The sequence below is a fragment of the Vulpes vulpes genome, chromosome 12, assembly GCF_048418805.1.
Source record: "Vulpes vulpes isolate BD-2025 chromosome 12, VulVul3, whole genome shotgun sequence".
Classification (NCBI taxonomy): Eukaryota; Metazoa; Chordata; class Mammalia; order Carnivora; family Canidae; genus Vulpes; species Vulpes vulpes.
This window is the reverse complement of record NC_132791.1, coordinates 132168925-132193167: the sequence shown is the minus strand read 5'-3', so window position 1 is coordinate 132193167 and position 24243 is coordinate 132168925. Positions and strand designations below refer to the sequence as shown.

General features: G+C 58.3%; 1 protein-coding gene across 1 annotated transcript in view; it reads right to left on the bottom strand.

Annotated features, from left to right (window-relative positions):
- PITPNM3 (PITPNM family member 3) overlaps positions 1-24243 on the bottom strand; it is a 60784-nt gene that overhangs the window by 27877 nt on the left and 8664 nt on the right. Inside the window, exons 2-4 of the mRNA XM_072730002.1 lie at positions 18879-18974; positions 12587-12694; positions 2461-2508 (exon numbers count right to left, since the gene is read on the bottom strand). Of these exons, the coding sequence (XP_072586103.1) occupies positions 2461-2508; positions 12587-12694; positions 18879-18974 (252 nt within the window). The remainder of the gene's footprint in view (positions 1-2460; positions 2509-12586; positions 12695-18878; positions 18975-24243) is intronic.

The window sequence follows — 24243 nt, the reverse complement described above, 5'->3', positions numbered from 1 at the left end:
CGTTCAGCCTGCACTCTGGTCGGGTATTGGTCCAGGGACAAGACAAAGTTCAGAGTCCCACCTAGGAGGGAGAGGTGGAGCTGGAGAGCTTGAAGGCAAGGAGGGCAGCGTGGAGGCCCGTGTGGAGGCTGGTGTGGAGGCTGGCAGTTCTGGGAGACAGAAGCCAGGCAGGACCTCCAGGTCTCTGGCTAGAGTTTGTGGAAATGGCACCGTTCAGCCTGGAGGAGGAACAGGAGCAGCGCCGGGGAGCGGACGGGGAGCCTGGGGCAGGCCCAGGTCAGGCCAGAAGCCGTTGAGTGTCACTGGGCTTGGAGCAGCGTGAACTGGCAGAGGGGACCAGGAGGCGTGGAGGCGACAGGAATGCAGAGGACGCCAGAAGGTTGGCACCATGACCCGGGGGCTCCCCCGGGCTCCTCGACCAAACGGAATGATCTGGTGCCAAGTAATAGGCTGGGTGGAGGCTGCAGGTCTCCAGGCCGTCCCTGCTGCTGCAGGATGGAGGCCACACAGCGTCTGAGAGGGAGGACTCCTGGGCAGCACCCGCCACACGTGCCACTCACACATGTCCGTGGGGCCCAGGAGGACACATCCCTGCGCAGGGCCAACCCAGCGGTCACAGGACTGGCAGAGCCCTGAGCACACGGAGTTCTGAGCGACCTTGAGCCAGCAGCCAGGCTCATGGAGGGCCAACGACACGTGAAGGCCGTTCGCGCTCTGTCCCGCCACAGTTCTGGGGCAGGCCTCGGGTCACGTCTCCACAGCTGAGTAATGGGAGCTCCGGGATGCCGGGGAGCTGGCAAGGCAGGTCAGGGTGCAGAGGATCGGGGACTGCGGGGAGCTCGCAGGAATGTCCTGAGTGTCCTGATCTGGGGCACCTCGTATCACCTCCTCCTTTGTCTCTCGCGAGGCACGTGCATGCACACCATGGACGGCCAAGCACCTCACCAACGTCCTGGTTGTGTACTTGCTGATTCGGGATCGCGAGCAAACAGAGCTGGACCCCACATGACCTCCATTGTCTCAGGCAAGCAGAAGTGTCCAAAGGCCGAGCTTCGTGGACGGCGTAAGCAGCTGGATGAACAGCAGGACCGCCAGCCAGCCACGTTCTCAGGAGTCCTCACCATCCACATGCTAGCCTCAGACTCAGCCCACTGGCCCCGCAACCTTGTTGTCTCGTCCCCCTGAGTGAGAAGATCCTGAGGAAGCAGACGTGGGAACAGCTGGTAACAGAATCCAGATAAAATCCATGACCTCGGTTTACAAGCCAAATAAAGGAGATTTCACCTTCACAGAAACACACATTTTGTTTGGCCGGGTCGAGGAGCGGCAACGTGGGGTCGGCCCCGATGTGTTCCCTCCCTGGGACATCTTGTGGGAGACCCCATCCCGCGGCTGCCAGATACTCCCAGGCACGAACGAACCTTCCACCTGCAAACGCCCCACCTCGAAGCTCAAGGGCTCTTCCACGCAGGTGCCAGTTCTCCACTGCCCCCAAGGACTCCGGGTATGCTGCAGAGAGCCCCCCGCACCCTGCTGCCCGCATTTCTCAAGGGAGCAGTTCCTGACCCCCACCACCTTCCCGTGGAAAACACGACCCAGGCCCCCTGCCACCCCATCTGCCCTGTGGCCAAACCCACCACTTCCCTGCTGCCCCCCCCCCCAATCAGGAAACGTGAACCCGCCAATGTGTCCGGGTCTTCACTTAGCCGCCTACGCAGGCTGAAATCTGGGTGCTCTGGGACATTGCCACGCTCACACCGAGCCCCCGCACTCATGGCCTGGCTTTGGGGGAGCCCTCGGCAGAGGCACCCAGGCCCCCCGGCCCCTGACGGGCCTTGTCTGCACCTGCCCCTGGGCGCTGGAACACCGGCCACAGGTCAGCGATAGACGGGCCTGGGTTGGGTAGTGGGCAGCTGCGCTGGGCCCCCGAAGCCTCAGCCACAGATCCAAACAGCAGGACAGACACTGAGGGGTTCTGAGCGTTTGCACCCCTAGACATGCCTGGGCCCCCAACCCTAGCCTCCTGATGAGCAACGCTGCCAACGCCAAGCACTTGTTTGAAGCCACCCCCCAAGTCCCCTTGGGCATCCAGGGAGGACATCCTGTGTTGGCCGCGGACACCCCCTCCAGGAAGCCCCGACGGACCTAGAGACCAGGACCTGGAGGTGGGGGTGCGCGGGGGAGGTATTATGACCCAGCACCACGTCAGTGCCTGCAGTGGCCCAAGGCCAAGTCACCCAAAAGCACTTGCCCCGAAGGCTCTGAGGGTTTGCACTGCCTTCCTATCCTCTCTCCACCACACACAAGCAACACATGAGGCTTTGCAGGGTCCCGTCTGCCTCTGGGCACAGCAGCCCCCCCAGCCGCCCTGCACATGGGAACCTGGGGCCCCAAGGAGCTCAACTGATGGGGGGGCAGGCCCAAGGAGGCCGAGCCAGCCAGGGGTCGGCCATCACTCACGCTGCTTCTCCTGGAGGGTGCTGGACGTGCACGGGGTGCTCCCATCTCCTGCAGAGAAAGAGAAGGAGCGTGAGTGGGTCCCCACCATGTCGCCAGGCAGCCCTTCCCAGAGCTGGAGTGGGCAGGGCCTCTCACCTACTCACCACACTGGGCCCTTCATGCCCCGGCACACCTGGAGCCAGGGAGAGCGGGGCCTGTGTGCCTGTCCTCCCGCCTTCATGGGGCTGCAGCTCCCTGGCCTGGGTGGGGGCAGCCGGCCCTCCCCTCTCCTCCTATTGTCCCCACCCAGGGGGTCTCCAAGTCCTATGGGGTCTGTGTCTGAGACTGGGGCCCCACCATGGAAGGGCCGTCCCCAGGCCTGAAATGGTGCACACACTCTCTGTGCCCCTCCCCACACTGCGCACAACCCAGGCCAGGCCCCGTGGATTCTACGGAGGTAGCTGGGGTAGCCTCCCCCCCCCCCACACACACACACACGAGAGGCCATTTTCCGCAGCCACAAAAGTCACAGAAACTCCTCGTTGCAAACATGGAAGACGCCAGCAGACGCAAAGGAGGACGACACAACTGTAGGACCCCTGGCCTCCTGAGCCCTGCTCCACACGCATCTTCCGGAACTTCGGGGCTCCCATCCCTGCCTCTGAGCTCCCTACGCAGACCCGGGGCAACAACGAAGCACAAAATACCCTTCCCATACTTCTGGTTCCAGTGTAGACGATTGCGCGACCAAGTGCCAGCACCCAGGACCATCCTCCCAGGGCTGTTAGGATAACATTCCGCGGGGGTGGGGGGACTTCACAATGACGCCGCTGGGGGGAAGCTGCAAAATCGCACCATCCTAGTTATGATGGCAACCGGCATCTTTGGGGATGCAGAACTCAATCCCAGGACCCCGGGGTCACGCCCTGAGCTGAAGGCAGATGCTCAATCGCTGAGCCTCCCAGGTGCCTGTCTTCGTGCATTTTTAATGACTTCCTTAAAATCACATGTCCATAGAGGAGTCTGGGTCAACAGGCAGGGACCTGGGTCAGGCCCCATGCTCACAGCCAGCCCAAGGTCTCTGGGGCCCCTGTATGCTGGAGTTGGGAGCAGTGTGGGCAGGAACATGGGTACTGACACCTTCCGGGCCAGCGCCTGCCCCCCAGGTGCGCTCGCTCCCCATCCCACAGATCCAAGGATGACATTATTCAGAAAGAGGGATGTTAGCCCCAGACCCAGGGCCCTTCAGAGCCCTGACTGCAGCACAAGGGCCGTTGGCGTTTCTTGGGCATCTGCTGGGAGCCAGGCCCTTAGGGAACGGGCCATGCATGGCTGAGGGACCAGCAGGGTCTGATTCATGACTGTCCTGCTCCCTTGCCCAGGCCTAGGGGTGACTCACCTGGCAGCTTACAAGCCACTGACACCACAAAACACATTCATTACCGGAGAGGGAGTGTGACTTGTGTCCCAGGCAGAATTTCAGGGGCGACAATGTGTGCACTGGAGCGGGAGCCAGGGGTGCAGAGCCGGAAAAGGCCAGGGGAGGGTCCCCAGGACACACGCGGTCCCCCCTGGGTGAGGGGTGTCCACCCCCAGGAGGCCATCCAGGTGAGCCGCCCAGCAAGCAGCAGCTTCCCAACTTGTCTAGCATGTCCCCCGCTCCTGCCCCAAGGGGGCTCCTGGGATGGGGACAGGAGAACAAGAGCAGGTGTCCCAGGGAAGCTGGGCTGCCCCACCCTCACATGGGCAGTGAAGCCTGAACCTGAACGGGGCCTCAGGGGGTGGGGAGATGCCTCAGATCCCACCCTCCGACCCCAGGACCCTCCGACCCCAGGACCCTAGGGACAGCAGGCGCTGGGGTGGGAGGGAGGGAGGGAGGGAGGGAGGGAGGGATCTGGGGCCCACAGTGGAAGGCCGGGCTGTGCTCCCTGGGCCTGCTCACCCGGCTGTACCTCTGCCTGGCCTTCTTCACCTGTGGACACTGCCAGGAACTCCTGCAGACAGGACAGGCCATGGGGGGGACAGAGGGCACAGAGGCACAGAGGAGGGCACGGAGAACACAGAGGGAATGGGGGCAGGGCCTGCGGGTCCCCAGCCCACAGAGTCCCATGCCTCTGGGTCACATCTCCTCCCTACAGATGCAGACCCACCAGCGGCTCCCCACTCCCCACCTCCCCAATACACCATGCTCCCCTCCCCGTCCCAGGAGCCAGGGGTTCACGTCCACCAAAGGCTGAGAGGCCTGGGGAAGGAGGGTGGGGCAAGCACTGGGACAGGGGGCCTCAGGGAGGAAGGTGCCAGAAATATCCTTCCCAAGGAACAGGGGGGCAGCAGCTGGGATCCTTGGGTAGAAAGGCCCCCACCCTCCTGCTCAGGGAGCTCCCCACACACCCAGCCTCCAGCTCCCCAAGCTGCAGGGTCGGGGCTCCCTCATGACCTCCCACCTGGAGCCCTGCTCCCCTGTACACCTTCCCGGGCCCTCTGATCGCCTTCTCATTGGGCTTCCAGAAAGATCTTTCAAGATGGTGGCTCTTGCTCCAACTACTCTCTGGGTCCCCAGGGCACCCCTGAGAAAGCCAGGACTCCTTACCACTCCGAGCTCCCCGCTGCTGCGCCCCCTCTTGCCTCCCCAAGATCTCGGGCCCTTACCAGCCCCAGCACCTCACACCCTGACTTCAGGGGACATGAACCCCCACGTGCTTGCCCAGAGTGCCTCACTTCCCAACCCCCCTGTGCATCTTCGCACCTGCTGCTCCTTCTGCCTATCGCACCCTCGGGGTGCCCAGAGCCAGCAAGGCCTCCTGATCCTTCCACCGCCGCTGCCTTGCTCCCACTGTTGCAGGTGATCGGCGCACTGGATGGTCCCTACCACATCCCGCTGCCCCGACCACACCCCGCACCCTGCCACACGCCACCCGCCTGCCCCACCCCATCCCCTGCAGCTGGCAGCACTTCTGTATGTCGACCAGTGCACATGAGCTGAATGCACAACAGGGGAGGGAAGGCATGGACACGCGGTGAGCACTCCCTGCCTCAGGTCCCGAGAGGGAGGCGAAGCACACCCTCAGCCAAGGCAGGGCTGTGGGGAGGCTGTCTGGAACAGGCCAGGCACCGGGAAGGCTCCCCTATGACCGGCTCCACTCTCAGCAAGAGCCCCCAGGCGGCTCTGGCTAGAACGTGGGGTGAGCAGGAGAGCAGGGGGTGCCTGGAGACAAGGAACACAGGGCCCACGATGGCCCCTCCACACCATCCCACGGTGGACATGCAGCCACGGCGAACTTACCATCCCCCGGACAATTGTAACAGCGAGAAGGAGGGTGAGCAGCAGACTTCTGGCCTGCCGGCCCCGGCTGGCAGGTTTAAGCGTCTGTTCGCGGAAGGTGCCTCCCACCTGCTGGCCTCACGGCAGAACCAAGTGACTGGATTTGCAGCACAGCGGCGGAATAGGGCGAGTAAGCCAACAACATGATCCAGCCTATTCCTCCCGCCCCAAATCCCTAGAAAATGACCCCGAATATACTTCCAGGAGTTGGTCTCAAGCAGAATCGTAAGACAAGAAGGGGTGCCCCAGCAGACCAGGCGCTGCTGGGTGTCCCCCAGAGGGCAGACGGCAGAGGGCAAGGGTGGAGGAGGGCAGGGCCGGCCACATGGTTTGCAGAGCCTGTGCAAGATTTTCATGTCGCATCTTTCTCAAGCAAGACTGCACGTGGGGGCCCTAGTTCAAAATCATCACGGATTTTAAGATGTCAGCGGCAGAGCACGGAATCCAGTGAGAGACACTGGTAAGTGCAGAGCTCTGGAGGGCCACAAAGGTCAAACGTCCATTAGGCCAACTGCCGATGGAGCGATGGAGCGGAGCAGAAGCCAGCCGCCACCTACACCCTGCAGGGGAAAGCCTGTGGCCAGAGGACAGGCAGCTCTCGGCGGGGGGGGGGGGGGGGGGGGGGGGGGGGCGGGGATGGGCCCCTGAAGGAAAATCCAGGGGCCAAGGAAGCTTCTAGAACTGCCAGGTTGTGCCACCCCACCCCACCCCCCAGCACTGCTTCCACCAAGCAGAGGCATCTACCCTCAGGTGCGGGGAGGGCCTAATGTCTGAGGAACAGGACACCCTGGGAAGCTAAAAATACCAAGAAACCAGAAGCTAATGTCACCCAGCCGCATGCTCTGCCCTCCCCATTAATTAGATGACAGCTGTTGGCAGCACACAGATGCATCACATCACCCAGACACAGGGCAAGGGCGGAGGAAGTGTAGCTACGAAGGGGGGTATGTGGACTGTGGCACCCAGTATCCCCAGGAACACCAACTGCATAGAAGGAAGATGCCAAACTCGGTGACCCAGGGGGAGGGGAGTCCAGAAAAATGGATCTGCGGACCCTGGGGCCAGTCAGTGGCAACAGTGACGCACAGCCCTCAGGCTCCAGCGAGCACCAGGATGACCTGAGGGCAGTTAAAGCAGGATCTGTCATGGGGCACCTGGGGGGCTTAGCGGTTGAGCATCTGCTCAACCTTCTGCTCAGGGCGTGACCCCAGGGTCCTGGGATCAAGTCCTACATCGGGCTCCCTACAGGGAGCTTGCTTCTCCCTCTGCCTGTGTCTCTGCCTCTCTCTGTGTCTCTCATGAATCAATAAATAAAATCTTAAAAAAAAAAAAAAAGAACAGGCTCCACGAGCCTGGGAGAGGGCTCCCAGCTCACATTTCTGACAAGTTTCCAAGGGATCCTGAGGCTCCTGGTCCAGGAACCACATCATCTAGACACAGGGCATGAGCCAGAGTCCAGGAGGAACGATGGGGAAAAATAAAAGAGCTTTCTGGAAAAGTGAAGGCTGAGAAGTTGGTCGGGGCCGCCCAGGTGGTGCTGGCATCCCTCCTGTCAATAAGAATGTGACCTTGATGACATCCAGTTTGTTTCTGAGACGGGAAGAGCCCTGCCTGTGAGCAGCCCCTTAAGTGACAGCTCGTAGATTATTGGTATAAATTATTTAGAGAGACACATGTAAACTCTGCTCATAAGAGAGTAGCAGTGTGTCGAGGACCAAGTGAAATACACCCCAGGAATGCAAAGCCGTTTGACATATGAGAATCAGTTGTAGTAACAGGAAACAGGACCCCACAGGACCACCTCAGTAGGTGCAGAAAAAGCACCTGTCAAAATCCAACACCTTTTCACAATAAAAGCGCTGATCAACCCCAGAATAGGGGAGAACTGACTTGACCAGGTAAATGACAACTACAGAAAAAGCAACAAACAAAAAACCTGCAACGGACACCATATTTAATGGTGGAGAACTGAAAATGCCACCAAAGACTGGGAACAAGACGAGACGTCAGCGTTCACCATTTCTTTTCAGTGTCATGCTGGAGAATCCAGCCAGGGAATTCAGACATAAAAAAGAAATAAAAGGCACCCAGGTTGGAAAGGACGAAGCAAAACAACCTGTTTGCAGATGACATGATCTTGTACATAGACAATCCTAAGGAATCCTTATCCCACAAAAATAAACTTAATAAATGATTTCGGCAAAGGTGCAGGATATGGGATCATACACAAAAACCAACTGCGTTTCTATATACTTACAAGTGATCCATAAATTAAATTAAGAAAATAACTTAGTTACAACAGCATCGAAAAGAATAAAATACTTTGGAAGAAATTCAACAAAACCAGTGCAAGATGTGTGCCCTGAAAACTGCAAAATGTCACTGAAAGAAATTAAAGACCAAAACTAATAGAAAGATGTCCCGTGTTCACGGATTAAAAGACTAATATTGTTAAGATGGCAATACTCCCCACATTGATCTACAGATTCAACACAAACCCTCGTAAAATCCCAGCTGGGTTGTTTTTTGGTTTTTTTCTGGGTTTTGTTTTGTTTTGTTTTGTTGGGTTTTTTTGCAGAAACTGAGAAGCTGATTCTAAAATTCATGTAGCAATACAAGGAATACAGAATGGCCGAAACAAATGCTCAAAAGCACAGCAAAGCCCATGGACTTCTGCATTTTCTGCAAGTGCACAGTAATCAAGACGATGTGGTCCTAGCCCAAGGAATGGAATTGAAAGTCTAGATATAAATCCATGTTTCTGACCCATTGGTTTTTGACAAGGAGGCCGAGACAATCCAAGAATTGTCTTTCCAATATGTGGTTCCAGTACAATGGGTTACCTGAAGGCAAAACAAGGAAATGGAACCGCTACCTCACACTCCACATAAAAATGAACTCAAGTGGATCAAAGACCTAAACCTAAGAGCTAGGCTATAAATTCTTAAGGGAAAACAAAGGGTAAATCTTTATGACTTTGTATTAGTTGATGGTTTCTCACATATGGCCTCAAACACAGTAACAATAAAAGCAAAAATAGGTTAAGTCAGGCCTCATTAGAATTTTAAAACTTTGCATACTGAAGGGAATTATCAAGAAGGTGAAAAGACACCCTCAGAATGGGGGAAAGTATCATTTGTAAATCATATCACTGATAAGGACCTAACATCCACAATATATAAAAAACACTTACAACTCACCAAGAGAGACAAACAACCTGATTTTTAAAACCGGTAAAGGGCTTCAACAGACATTTCTTCAAAGACGATGAGCAACAATCAATAATCACATGAATGTGCTCACCACCCTCAGTCACTGGAGAAACACAAACCCAAACCATAACCTGATCCACTGTGTCACACCGCTAGTGCGGCTTTCATCAAACAACAATGACGAGTGTTGTTGAGAATGTAGAGAAGTCTGAACCCTGGAACAACACTGGGGAGAAGGGGACGTGGCGTGGTCCCAGCTCTCCCACTCCTGGGTGTGCGCCCAAGAGAACTATAGGTGTGTCCCCACAGAAACCTCATAGCAGCGTTACTCATAAGAGTAAAAAAAAAAAAAGTGGAAATGACCCGAATGTGCACCAGCTGATGAATGGATAAGAGTTATCCATTGTTCTGTTGTTGTGCCACAAAATGGAATGACGTCCTGGTTTGCATTACAGCCTGGGCAGGTCTCAGAAACGGGACGCAAGGTAGACATCAGGTATAAGAGGCCATTTCTTGTTGGATTCCGCTTCTACAAAACTCTGGGGTTTTGAGGGGTGAGTGCTGACATGTACAGGATTTCTTTTTGGGGGGATGAAACATTCCAGAACCAAGTACAAGTGATGGCTGCTCAGCCCCACGAATATACAAAGCATACAAAAAGCACTTGAAGGGCCGCCTGGGTAGCACAGTTGATTAAGCATCTATCTGCCTTCAGCTCAGGTCATGATCCCCGGGGTCCTGGGATCGAGTCCCTTATCGGGCTCCCTGTTCAGTGGGAAGCCTGTTTCTCCCTCTCCCTCTACCTGCCACTCCCCCTACTTGTGCTCTCGCTCTCTCTCTAATTAAAAAAAAAAAAAAAAAAAGCACTTGAAGAGGGTGGGTTGTATGGTGCATGAATCATGCCTCGGTTTTAAGGCGAACTCGGCAGGACCTACTTTCCTAGGACGATTGTTCGTGGCAGCTCCGAGCTTCCCAAGAGTGCTGGATGCAAGCACCTTCCTGTTCTGTGTCAGAATCTCACTCAGGGATCTTTGGCTAATTAGCTCACACCAAGGTGCATGTGGTCTATTTCCATCCATGTCCAACCCACTAGGAGACTGGAACTTAAAAGAACAGGGGAGATGGAAATGTTGCAAAGCATGGGGCGAGTCCATGGCACCTACGGATTGATATCAGGTTGTTATGGGGAAAAACCCAGAGCACACGAAAATGAAAAGAGGATTGTTTAAACACACACATACACAAAAGCAAAACCCTCCTCCCAAAAAAACCCAAAACAGACTCTACAGAAGAGCTGACCAGACAAATGGCAACAGCTGGAGCAGACAGGACTGGGCAGCTACTGATTGGGTTGGAGCTGAGGAAATTTCCAGAGCCCAACAAGGACCCGAAAGTAAGAGCAGGAAGGGCAAGATGAGACCCAGGTGTGGCATGTCCCTGAGGCAAGTCTGATAGGGGCAATGGAGAAAGAAATACTTGAAAAAATGATAAAAAGAAAATGCACGTGTTTATGTGTGTACATGTGTACGTGTGTGTATATAAATACATACACATTATATGTAATCACTGTACACGGATGCACGAATACATCGTACTTATGTCGTGCGTATCATGTGTGCATAGGGAGTAGATACTATATCATACATCATGTATCGTACCTGTATGTGCATACATAGGACACATTGTATCATCTTATATATCATTCATCGTCATACATCATGCGAGCATGTGTATGGAGTATATGTTACACATCATGTGCCGTCAGGAACACGGAGAGCACAAAGCAGCTTTGGGACATTCAGGCAGAGCTCAGTAGGTGGCTACTGAGCTGAGTCAGCAGCCTGGGGACAAGGTTGTGCCTGGACATGAACTTGGGGTCAGGGGGGACCCCAAGGGCCAGTTTCGAGGGCAGCCTTCTCCTGACCTGCTCCCGGTCCCTCTGCTGTCCAGACTCATGCCCAGGGCATCCCTCTAGATCCCCCCGCTCAGCCTCCTCCTGCCCCAGGTAGCCCCGGCCAGGACCCTACTCCTCCTGGGCTCTGCGCCCCACCAGGGCCTGTGCCCACACTACACACAGGGCAGCCCGTGTGGTGGTAGACAGCCCTTAGGGCTGAAGCCCATCATGAGCTCCCAGGGGCCAGACCAGAGGTTCCTCCTCCTTGCCCCCCATCTTCCCGCACTCTCCTGCTGCCCCCTGTGCCCAGGGAGACCCCAAAAGTGCTGTCCCAAGGATCCAGCCATGGGGATGCCCCGCATGCATCCTGGGGTGATGATGATGGGCCCTGGATGCACAGGGCCCTCCTGGCTCCCTTGATCCTCACAAGGTCGGTTCCAGCCCCACTCTCCCTACGAACACACATTTGCCATTGGCTTGCATGGCTGCAGAGCCAAGTCCACTCCCAGGCCCCAGACGGTGCCCAAAGCTCCCCTCTGCAGCCTCCCTGGCCCTCCTGGCTCTGCCCACCTTGCCTCGCCTCACCCCAGCTCACACTGTGCCAAGTCTCCATCCGCGGGGCAGGGGGTAGGGAAAGGACGGCCTGATGGGAGGTCAGGGCACATCTGGGTTTGTCTTACTGGCATGGAGCACCATCCTGGGGAAGCACCTGTACCTGCTGACCCCTCCTGGGTCCCCTGGCGTTTGGGACAAAGGAAGGAGCTGTCCAAGGGCTAGGCTGCTGACACGGGGCTGTGACAATGGGGGCTTTGCCTCTGGACTGGCCCCGGGGCCAGCTCCCTGTGAAGGTGCCAGTGGCCCTTGAGGCCTTTCTTTATGACTGTGACCCCACACACACACACCTCCACCACCATCCAGCCGGGAATCAGGACCCCAGGGATCTGTACCCACTGCCAGTAGCTCTGACAACCTGGGGCAAGACCCAGCTTCCAAGAGCCTTGGGCTCTTCACCTGCAAATGGAGCAGTCACCCCCCTGGCACGTCTACTTCCCAGGACAGCGCTGAGGGGGACGGAGTTCCGGGAAGGTCACCAGCACTGAGCCGGTTGCCACCCAACGCCCTTCTCCTGGGCCAGGCGGGACCACGTTGCCCAACGCCCCCTGAGGGGACGGCCTGGCCCAGCCCAGGAGGAAGGAATGACTGTGGGGAATGAGGGAAGGGAGCCGGAGGGGTGCTACACAGAGTAGGGAAGGGACGGCCCCGGGCCACATCTGACCCCCCTCCATCTTGTACACATCACCATGTCACTTTAGCTCTCCACACCCAAAGGCAGGAGCCTGAGACACCAGCCTGCCATGTCTGCAGATGCACTCCCGGTTGCTCCCACCCATGAAAACCCTCCTGAACGGACCCCCAGAGACTCCTGCACTTGCCGCCCCAGCTTAGCCAGCTCTCCCCACAGCACAGGCCCAGCCCTCCAAGGACACGGCTGCACCCCTGCCCCTACTGATGTGCATCCCTGGGGGCAGAGGGTAGAAGCTCAGGCGTCTGCACAGGTGCCCACGAGGTTTCTGCAGGGATGTGGGTCCAGGCAGGGAAGGCGCCCAGAGACCCGTGACTGTCCTCAGAGCCGCGGGTTCCAGCCCGGACGCCCACACCACCGCCCCCCCCGCCCCCGCAGCACGTCCATGCCTGGGGCTCCGGGAAGTGGAGTCTCACCCTGATGCTCCTCCAGCTTCCCCATGGTCTCCATCTGCTCCACCAGGTCGTTCGAATTCCACTGGCTCATCCCAATGAGGATGGCATTCTTCCCTTCGGCCACCTCCTCTGTGGGCAGAAGCAGAGATGGCCGTGAGCATGTGGCCCGCACCCCGTGAACCTACCTGTGGCCACAGACTCCCGCCATGGAAGGGGTGTGTGCTCTTGGACAGCTGCAGCATGTTCCGGAAGCTTCCATCAGGAGAAAGCACGGGTGCTATGCCCTATGGGGCCCCAACATGAGGGGGCACGTGCGAGCGACACCGAAGACCCCATTGCAGTGTCCAATCCCGCCTCCAGGAGTGGAATTTCCTGAAAGGAAGTGTGTGTGGGAGGAAAAGGAAAGCCACGCCTTGTTACTTAACCTCTCCTAGCCTCAGTGTCTCCATCTGAAACACGGGAGCGGCAAGGTCTATACTACACTACAAAGCTGTGGTGAGGGTTCCATGAGGCTGTGGGTACTGGTCCTGGTGTGCATTGATGAGCAGGTTACAGTCACTGGCCCGTGTGACAAAGGGGTGGCTCCAGGATGTGGGGTGCAAGTGGGGTAGGGGCAGCTTTGTCTGCAGGACTAGGCGGCGGAAGGCTGGGCTCTCATGCCAAGTCTGTGACCCTGTAACATCTCCAACTCCCCCAGGCCCCCAGCCCCATCTCAACCCATGCCCTTCTCCAGTCTAAGCTCAGCAAGGACCCTGAAGGCCCAAGCACAGCACGCACAGGTCAGCGGCACCCTGGCTGGGTGTGGCCCCTCGTCCCAGTCCCAGAGACAGGGATGTCCTCAACCACAGGCCGCCAGCCGCCCCCAGCCCTGCTTTCCAAGGGATGGGCTCTCCTGGCAACGGGCACCGTGCCCTGTGTCTTTGAGCAGACAGTACAGCGTTGGCAAGGGGGATCCTCAAGCCCATGACAGCCACGGATGAGGAGCCGAGCCCCGAGATGCTGCCAAGGATAAGGACGAGGCGCTGGGGCTGCAGCTGGGGACTGCCCAGGGTGCCGCAGGCTCTGCGCTCAGGCTCCCGCCCCACGTCCCGCTGGATCACCTGCTCACACATCGTGGGGTCTCGTCGCCTGGTCACCTCACTGACGCTCTCACCCACCCAACACAAGCCCTGCGCTGAGATGGTTGTGGGCACCTGACACATGTCCACCTGATCCTCCTGAAGGCATAACGACCATTACCATATCTGTTTTACAGAAGAGGAAGGAGAAGCACCAAGAAGTTGGGGACCTGGCCCCAGGCTACAACCAGGATTACAGCAGTTTCAGGAACTGCCAACCCCCCCTTGCCCCCCACCTGGCACCACACACACCCAGACCATTCCCCAGGGTGGTGTGCTGGATCCGGGCCCATGTCGACACCTGCAGGCAGCGCCTGCCGCCCCCCCACAACAGGTTCCAGGCCAGACCCTGCCCTACATGGGCTGGGCCTTTGCACACATCCCTCAACTGGCCCTGTCCTCGTATCTATTCCACGGGGACCGCGACTCTAGTCGTGCAGCCGTTCCCAGGGTGCCGTCCTGAGTGCCATAGGTGACGCCGTAAACATGAAAAGGCCGCAGGGCATGAGGCGCTGTCAGCAGGAAGGTATTGGGCAGGTCCAGCCTGGGGGCAGCAGGGCCACAAGGGGTTAGAAGCCCAGTTTGGGGTTAGATGGACTTGCTTCAAGCTCTGGCCTCGGACAGTGGCCTGAGCTCTATGACCCGGGGTCTTCGTCAGCGATAGAACAACATCGTGGTCATGCATGCCCTGGGGCGACACAAGGTCACAAAGGAAGTGGTTACAGGGCCTGGAGCCAAGCTGCCCTCTGCCCTGGGGTGTCCCGGCCAAGGACTGGGCAGTGGCCTCCTGCAGGGCTGGCTCTCCCAGCCCCGTTGCCCAGGCACACAGCCCTTCACCTGTTCCTGCCAAGCCCAGAGGTCTGTGTACCTGCCTGTGCATCGTGAGACACGACCATCCCCAACTGCCCCCCGACAGCCCCTGACTGCCCCCAAGCAGCCCCCGACCGCCCCCCAACTGGCCCCTGGCCGCCCCCACCACGGGAACCCGGTTTTGTGAGAAAACACAGCAGTAAAATCATCCTGACACGGCAAGACAGGTGACCTGGGGCTCTGGGCCTGGGGCCATGCATCCAGCAGGTGCTCAGCAGGGCTTGCGTACATATCCCAGTCCCAATTCCTCCAGGGGCCCCCAGGGCCCAGCACAGAGGCCATCCTCCCCTCCTGGTCCACCATCCCACAGCCTCACCATCCTGTCCCCACACTTGGCGTCGGCCCACCCCACGCACCCCGGCTCTCACCCCCACCCGCCCCATCCCTCCCAGGCTGCGGGGCCTCTGCCACAGGGTCCCCACCCCTGCCACCAGGACAGGCCTCGCTCTCTGGGCCCAGGACCTCTCTGTCCCCATAGGTCCCTCTCTCCACAATCCCTGGTTAGCTCCTGAGGAGCCACCCTTCCTCACTCTGCCTTCCAGAATCTTCCGTGGGCTTCCCATGCCTTCTGCCCCCCACTCATGCCTCGACCTGCTCCACCCGCCCCGGGACTCCTCGGATGGCAGCAGCCTTACTCTGCCAACAGCGGGCTCCCCTGGTGGAGCCTGGTGGCCGTCTGTCTGCTGCACATCTATCCGTGCAGTACGTGCCTCCTGGCAGGGCCCAAGCACCACAGCGGGCTGGCTGGATCAATGCCCCACTTATTGATTTTGCATTTCAACTTCTGGAGGTTGCTCCCTGCATGCTGGTACTAACCTCCCATGACCTCTGCACCTACTTCACCCCCATGGAGCCCCAGCTCTGACCCCAGGCTGACCAGACCTGACCCTAGCCTGTGGCCACCTGGCTCCACTCAGCCTCTTCCCACGCCGGAGCCTCCGCTGCTGCTGCATCCATAGGACGCCCAAGCAGCACAACTCCTTGTCCCAGCCCCATCCCTTCCAGGGTCACCCACCCAATACCGCCCATCTCCCAGGATCCAGAAGCACCCTGCCCTGGGGCCCCCAGGATTAGACTGCAGATCTTCCCCTGGGGCCACGAGCCGTGGTTCAACCTCCATGGCCAGCAGTGTCCCCCTCGTCCGAGACAACCCTGCCCCTGCCCTATAGAGACCCGGGACCCAGGCCCCACAGCTTCCCTGGGGTCACACACCAGCCAGTCACCAGCCCCACATCTGTCCACTACCTGCCCTTCCGTGGGGGCCACGCCCTTGGGACAATCCCAGACAGAGATGCACCCCACATTCTCCAGGACGCCAACCGCTGTCAGGGCAGTGTACCGGTTTCTCTCAGTCCCGGGGGTAGGACCAGGAACAGGGTCTCCATGAGGCCGAGGGCAGCTCCCGGGGCCGGCCTCCCACTGGAGGGCAGCAGGGCGTCAACGGTGCCAGGTCTGCCGCCCTGGGCATGGGAGCCACGGACAGTGGTGGACACAGAGGACGCAGCGGCAGCAGAAACCTCTAGGGTACCCCCCGGAGGGGGCTCGGCTGTGCTCCCATCAAGCCACCCAGGCCAGGTGTGCCCGGAAAGCAAACCCTGGCCACACCCTTCTACCCCCAGCTTCCCCCCGCCCTCCAGATGCCCCTGCTGCACCCTGGCCTCCCAGGCTGCACCCCCCAGCTGCCCTGGCTTCACCCCGGCCCCCCTCAGCTTCATCCCCCAGCCCAGCACACACACACACCCACAATTGCCAGGGCTGGGACTGCTTGTATGAGTTCATGGCGAGGTACCAGGCTGTTGTCTAGATGCCAGGGGAGGGCCCAAGGACAGCCAGCATGTCCCCAGGGGCCCACCGCTCACCCCACAGCATCCCTCAGATTACATCGGGGGGCAGGGGCCTCCACTTTTAATGGTGTCACTGAGGAGAACAGTGCTCAGTAAACTACATGCAGGTAAAAGGACAATTTGGAAAGTTTGGGCACAGGGACCTCAAAACTATCACCCCCAGAGTTTTCTCCCGCCCCCAGGCCCCTCCCTGCTCCTGCCACACAGGCGCGTCACATCCCAGTTCTGCGTCCTTGGGTCAGCCCCCAGGGCACTCTGTCCACCCATCGTCTCCCACTCACAGCCCCCACCCCTAGGGCCTGCCATTGTCACGGCCACGCCGCGTCTCCCTGCTCAGCTGACCCACGTTCGTGCACTTGTTCACCTGCCGCTGTGCATCTGGGCTGTGTCAGGTTTGGGCAGCAGCTAGTGCAGTCCCTGCACACGCTCTCGGGTGGACGTGCGCTCTCCCTCGCCCCGGGCAGACACCCAGCGACAGGACAGCCGGTACCCGGGGGTGAGGACCACGAGCTGTGGAGGAGCTGGAACTCACTACACACAGCCGGACCGCAGCTGCTCCTGCCAGCAGTTTGCAAATCCCAACTCCTCCATCAGTGTTGGTGGAGGCAACTGGCTGTCCTCGCGGGCAGGGGGCAGTGTCACACCATGGTCTCAGCTGGTGTTTCCTGGAGGACAGACGGTCCAGTGTGTCTCCTGTCTCTGCTGAGGTGTCTCTTCCCTTGTTTTATTTTCGGCAACTGTTGCTGCAGCTCACCCACTGGCCGGCTGTCTCCCTGTCCCCAGCCACGCGATGGCCCCTCCGTGAGGGCAGCGCCCACGATGCCTGCCCTGCAAGGGCAGCGCCTGCTCCCTGATGGGTGGACACCCAGTGAACATAGACAGTGGAGGGGGTGGTTTCAGCCCCAGCTCTGCCCAACCCCGAGTGACCCTGGACAAGCCTCCCAGTCCTCAGGGCTGTTCCCCAGCCTGGATATGGGTGGCCAGACGAACTCAGCTTGGGCGTGGTCAGGGCTTGAGCCCTGGGCCCCCCGATGCCTCCAGGTTTGGCCCTGCTCTATACCCCACCCTCAGAGGCTACACCGTGGCCCCCAGATCCCCTTGGACAACAGGAGGAACGCACCTCTCCTGGTTCTGAGGATCTGGACCCCATTGCCCAGCCCGCAGCACCCATGGGGGCACCGGCCATGTGGCCCATGGAGCTGAGTCCTGCCTGGGCGGCATGGGGTGCACAGACTGCTCTGTACCCCTGCCAAGGCCCCCAAGCCGCCCACACACGAGAGGGATCCTGCCCCCCCCCCAGGGCCTAACCATCCCCCCTGCACATGGCAAGGGGCTCTCATCTTGCCAGGGAAACCCCCATATGAGGTGGGGTGTGCATGGGGGAGTCACGGGGGAAGGCCACAGGGGAGGTCATGGGGGAGGTCATGGGGGAAGGTCATGGGGAGGTCACGGGGGGGTCACAGGGGCAAGGTCATGGGAGGTGGTGGCAGGTGTAGAGGGAGGTGCAGCCTGTGGGGTAGGGGCAGGATGTGCCCACAGCTGCTGGAGGGAAGCAGGTGAGCAGGCCCTCAGCACTGCCCGCCACCTGCCGTCCCCACCGTCCGGGAGCACCCACCCTGGTGAACTGCAAAATATTTGAAATAAAAGTGTTCTGAGCATCAAAATATTGACAGCACTGTTGTCACACTGTCAGCCAGTTGCCACGGAGAAGAAAACCCACAGCCACTGCAGCCAGACACCCACGGGAGGCAGCACGTGAGGCCCAGGTGGGCCGGGGAGGGCTGGGGAGGCCTGGCACCCGGGCCCTGCTGCCCTGAGTTGGAGTCTTCCCCGTTTCCAGAAGTGCAGAGCTGACGGGGAAACCGAGGCACTGCGCAGGCCACGTCCCCAGGGTCCCTCTCAGGCACAGTCTGTCTGCCTTTCAAGACCCTGTTCGGCCAGGTGTTTCAGAGCTGCCGTCCCAGGAGCGAGCAGACACCTGGACGTGGTGACTTCCCGGGGCGGGGCCGGACAGGCAGTGAGGACGGGCCCTGGGTACAGAGGAGGCCTCAGTGCATCTCGTCCCCGCCCACTCAGGCTGGGCAAGCGTGGCTGTGGGGACTCTCCCTCAGACATTGTGGGCAGACCTGCCGCCCGCCGGCACCGCCTCCTTTCCTCGCCTCCATCCCCACGTCCCCCCAGGGCCTGGTCACCAGCTCTGTTGGCACCTGGGCCATTGCACTGGGTGGTGTCGCTTCCCCTGCGGGAGCCTGTCTTCCTCCAAGTCCCTCCTGGTCCTCCTCTCCCCCAAACCCCAAGCCCGCGGAGGATGGTGCCCATGCCCCACGGCCGACGAGAAAGGCACAGCCCCTGCCCTGGGGATGCACGGGTTGGTACATGTGAGTGTGGGACATGGTGAGAGTGTGGGGCGTGGTGGCCCCAGGAGAGACGCCAATGCTCATTAGGGATCCCTCTAATGATGGGGCGAGGGCATTCACTTACCTCTGGCATCAAAGAATTCATCATCAGAGCTCTCCACCGAGTCGCTGAGGACAGTTCGAAGGTGCCAGGGGGCACCACCACCCGGGGGAGGACCACCTGCCAAGGGGAACACACTCATTAGCCAGGCCTGAGCCCGTGTCCCTGCGTGAGGCCCCACATGGCCGAGACCAAGGCCAGCCTTCCCAACCTCATCAGCGCCCCATGCCTCGCTAACCAGCCAGACGCTGTGCTCGTATTCAGGCTCCAGCTCCTCCAACAGGAGGTAATGAGCGCTCCCCAAAACTGAAACTGGAGGCCATCAAGACGCCCCCAAGGTGGCCCGGGGCCAGAACACACAGTGGGCCGTGCCGCGTGGATACAGGGTGTCAGCCGGTGGGAAGGGGCTCTGTCCACAGTGGCCACTCAGCCACCTGCTGATGTGAGACATCCAGGTGGGCAGAACAGGCCCCACGGCCCAGGATGTCACACCGGGCCCAGAACACGTCTTCCCACAGGCAACACGCTTCTGTGTGTTTCCCCATTGCAGGCAGGCGACAGGCCCTGCCCAAGGCCACCAGGAGGGTGAAGGGGCCGACACAACTGCGTGTGCAGGCCTGGACGGCGGCCTCGGCAGAGACAAGGCCCCAGCGTGTGTGTGTGGGGGGAGCCTGCCTGAGCTCCACTTGTGCCCCGTCCTCTTTCCACAGCCTTGGCTCTCCACCTACAGTGCCCACCACAGTCCACCCTGAGCTCCAAGGATCTGTGTCGGCCTCTTGGGGGGCCTGGGGCGGCCACTGCTGGATCACCCGAACCATCCACAGAAGCTAGGCCACGGCATCGGACCTCCTCAGGGCCCTGGATGGAACCAGCCGGTGCCCAGGGTGCCCTCCACTGGGCAGACCCACGAAGGGCTGGAGATGGCAGGTGGGCGAAAACCTGTCAAAGCTGAAACCACAAAGGTGCTGGGGGGATGCTCCCAAGAAGCTCACCATCGACAGTTGACCATTGAGCCCTGGCAACACCAGGGCCTGGATGACACCCCAGCATCTGTGATGCAAGGGCTCCCCATGTGTGGATGTGGCCACATTGCAAAAACACAGGGGACTCGGGTGGCTGCTGGTTAAGAGCTCAGGGCTGAGGACGAACAGGATCCCAGCTCAGCCCTCATCCCCAAGAAGCTGTGCACCGGCAGGTGAGCCCCCCGCCCCTCTGCTCCTCAGGGCCCCGGCTGTGAGGTGAGGACACGCATACCCGCCTCAGGAGCCTGAAAACCTCAAACCAAGGCCTCGGTGTGCTCACCAGCACATTTTTTCACACATTAACATCTTTAAAACCAGAGCATGTCTTGGGACACCCAGGGGGCTCAGCAGTTGAGTATCTGCCTTTGGCTCAGGGCGTGACCCCAGGGTCCTGGCATTGAGTCCTGCATCGGGCTCCCCAGAGGGAGCCGCTTCTCCCCCTGCCTCTGTGCTGGCTCTTTCAAATAAATAAATAAAATCTTAAAGAAAATATAAAAACCAACTCAGAGCATGTCTTACATAACAGCACATCGTAGTTCACGGCTGGTCCTTGGGTCACACGAGCTTGAGCTGCACAAGTCCACTTACACACGGTCCTTTCGATAAACACAGGTGTTTTTCCTCTCAGTAGACTTCCTTACGTGTTTCTTAACATTTTCTTTTCTTTGGCCTGACCCACAGCGACTACAGCACATAGTGCATACGACACGCACAACACAGACTCATCGGCTCTTTATGCTCCTGGTGAGGCTCTGGCTGATGGTGGACAACAACCAGTGAGATTCTGGGGAGTCAGCAGTCATCTGTGGGTTTTTGACCATGCAGAAGTCAGCACCCCAGGCGCCCATGGAGTTCGGGGCTCAGCTATAAATGGTTTTGCTTATTCTTCCTCGGGGTTTATAAAATAATCATGTATCTTAGGCATTGACTGCATCTTAGATTGTATGGAAAACAGTATGGCCGCCATGCACACGGAGCTTGCCATTGCTGAGGTGTCAGCCCCGACCAGCAGGCACACGTCTCATTTCTGTGCCTCAGTTTCCCCATAGGCACAATGAGGAACCTGACGGAGAACCTCCCTTTTCGATTCTGGCTGGTGTTGGGGAGCCTGTCTGCACATGCAGCAGATGCCAATGCACAAGTGAGAGGTGTGTGCTCTCCCTGGGTATGGCTATGGGGACACAGATAGCCCCAGGGAGCCCGCAGCAGCCCCGCTCCCCTGCAGGACCTAGCATGGGTCCCTGTCCTGAGCCCAGAGCCTGGAGCACACACTGTTCTGTTCCTGAAGGGCAAGGTCAGCTCTGTTGGCACAGGGACAGCACCTCCCACCCATTCCCTCCACCTGCCCGACCCCTTCACCACCTGACCCCCCACCCAACCCACCACAAACTCCCCAACACACACCCTTCCTGTTCCCAGGCCCTGGATTTACTGCCAACTCGTGAACACACACTGTGGCTGGGAGCCATGCCAGAAGCTCGTCCCAAAGCCCAGAAGTGACCTATAGGTGCAACACTGAGTCTGACCCATATTCCCCATGGGGAACCCTAGACACTCTTGATTCTGGCCACTCACTGTGGGCAGCGTGGCAGACTGGTCCAGGCCCTGGATTGACTGCAAGGGATGCGCCAACACTGAGCATTTTTAACATGGAAGTGGGCCTGGTGCCCTGATGTGAGTGGAGGAAGTCCTAGCTAGCACAGCAGGACAAGAGACAAAACAAAAGGTACACACTTGGAAGGAAAACCCAAAATTCCCTCCATTCTCAGATGGCATCACTGTCTATATGGAAAATAAGGGGTGCCCAGGGGGCTCAGTCAGCTAAGCGTCTGCCTTCAGCTCAGGTCATGATCTCATGGTCCTGGGATCAAGTCCTGCCTTGGGCTCCCTGCTCTGTGGAGAGTCTGCTCCTTCCCTCTGTGGCTCCCCAACCCCCGTTCATGCTCATGCTTTCTCTCTGTCTCAAATAAATAAATTTTTAAAGAATATTTTTTAAAAAGCAACTCCAGGGATCCCTGGGTGGCGCAGCGGTTTGGCGCCTGCCTTTGGCCCAGGGCGCGATCCTGGAGACCTGGGATCGAATCCCACATCAGGCTCCCGGTGCATGGAGCCTGCTTCTCCCTCTGCCTGTGTCTCTGCCTCTCTCTCTCTCTCTGTGACTATCATAAATAAATAAAAAAAAAAAATTTAAAAAAAATTTAAAAAAAATAAAAATAAAAATAAAAAGCAACTCCACCAAAAATATGAATGGAACAAGTAGTTGAGTACAGCAAGATTGCCGGACACAAGACCAATATACAAAAGTCAACGGCACTCTTGCTTATTATCATCAACAAAAAACCAGTTTGAGATGTTTAAAAACAACACCATTTACAGTATCAGCAAAAGAAACCCCTCCCTACTGAAAATGCAAAAAGAAGTGTTTATGTATAAATCCAACATGTATAGAGATTTATGTGATTTACGAAAGCACACAGTCATTTAAAAATTCATGGGCGTGACCCCAGGGTCCTGGGATCCAGTCCCACATCGGGCTCCCCACAGGGAGCCTGCTTCTCCCTCTGCCTCTGTCTCTGCCTCTCTCTGTGTCTCTCTCATGAATAAATAAAATCTTTATTAAAAAAAGAAAACTTTAATAAAAAAATAAAAATAAAATTTCTTGCTTAAATCACACTAACGTTATGTGTGTTCCTAGTCACAGATACTAAAAAGTATAGAAACTACCACATGCACTAGATTAATATGCAAACATCCGTCGCTAGGCAGATTGACCGTGGTCCTCAGGAGCAAGCGCCAGGTGGTGAGGACCGTCCTACTGTCCCTGTTATTTGGGCCCTAAGTGTTGAGTGTGGCAGCCAAGTGCAAGCGCCAATGGGCTCCCCAGAAGCTTGACCCGAGTCTACCTGGCTCCTGAGCTTGAAGCGCGAGGGTTCAGAAGCTCCCAGCTGTGGCGGCCCTCACACCTGAATGGCGCACGCTCTGCCCAGGAGACAAGGCCGGGACATTGTTGCCACCCCCGCCCCAGCACACACGCATGCACACGTATGTGCGCTCCAGCCCAGGGAAGGAGGAAGGCTCCAGATATGTGCCTCCTGCAGCACCCCTACCACATCCTGCCTCCTGTCCACCATCACCCTAGGTCACCACCACGCTGATGACACATGTGACAGGCCGGCCTTTGTGGAGGGCAGGGCTGCAGGGAAGCTGGGGGGCTTCTCCCCGCTGGAGGCGGGCAAACAGGGCAGGGGGGCTCGGGTGTCACATGGCTGCCCACCCATAGGCACCACGCAGGCGCTGGGGACACCATGGCACATATGGGGGACGGGGTGGGGACCTCGCAGAGCTGACATCCTGGGTGGGGGTGGGGGGACGGGGGAGGCCAAGCAGGGAGGAGGAAGTGACCTGGAGAAAACAGTATGTCCCCCTCCCATCTCTGCTGTGCCCCCTTCCCCACACATCTGACAGCGGACTCAGGGAAGGAAGGACAGACAGACACACAGCGAGGCACTGACAGAGTACTCACACAGCGCCACTCTGTTGAAGAGGAGACCCTCTCCTCTGGACAGAGTCACTATTTGAATTTCTTTTCAAAGGCATGTTTGTCTTGTTTACTGTTATCCTCCTTGTTTTCAAAATGCATTCCTGCATCAGTTTTTGGTTTTATGTTATTTTTTTAAGACTTTATTCATTTGAGAGAGCAACAGAGAGAGAGCGACAGAGAGAGAGAGAGAGAGAGCACACAAGTGGGAGGGAAGACAGGCTCCCCGCTGGGCAGGGAGGCCAACGCATGACTTAACCCCAGGACCTGAGGTCATGATCTGAGCAGAAGGCACACACTTCACCCACGGAGCCCCCCAGACATTCCCCCCCATTGGTTTTTAAATATACACTATAGGTTCATTCAGATGCGCTATAAATCCCACCCTCCTCTCAGGCCGGGGCTGCTCCAAACAGCCTCTGGTAAGGGGGTGCACGGGCATCAGCTGCCCATGCTTCTGGAACGCTTAGCAGCAGGTGTCACCCAGCTTCTGTATGGGGGGGGTGCACGCTTCCTCACATCGTCCCACAGGCTTTTAAACAAAGTCACATGTCACAAAGGGACACAGTGGCGGGATGACATGGCAGGATGTGAGGGGCCTTCCTGAAGATCTGTCCCTCCATCCTTGAGGAGGAGCCAGGCACACCCAGCGTGTGTGCACATTCACTCCTGCACACGCACACGTGGGACATACACGCCAATGTTCTCAGACGCAGGAACCACAGGGGCAGGGCTGAGAGGCAGACAAGGACCCACATGGCCGGAGCCAGAGGTGGAGGAGAGACAGGGGTGAGAAGAGGCGGGGCAGGGCCTGCTGCAGATGGGGGGC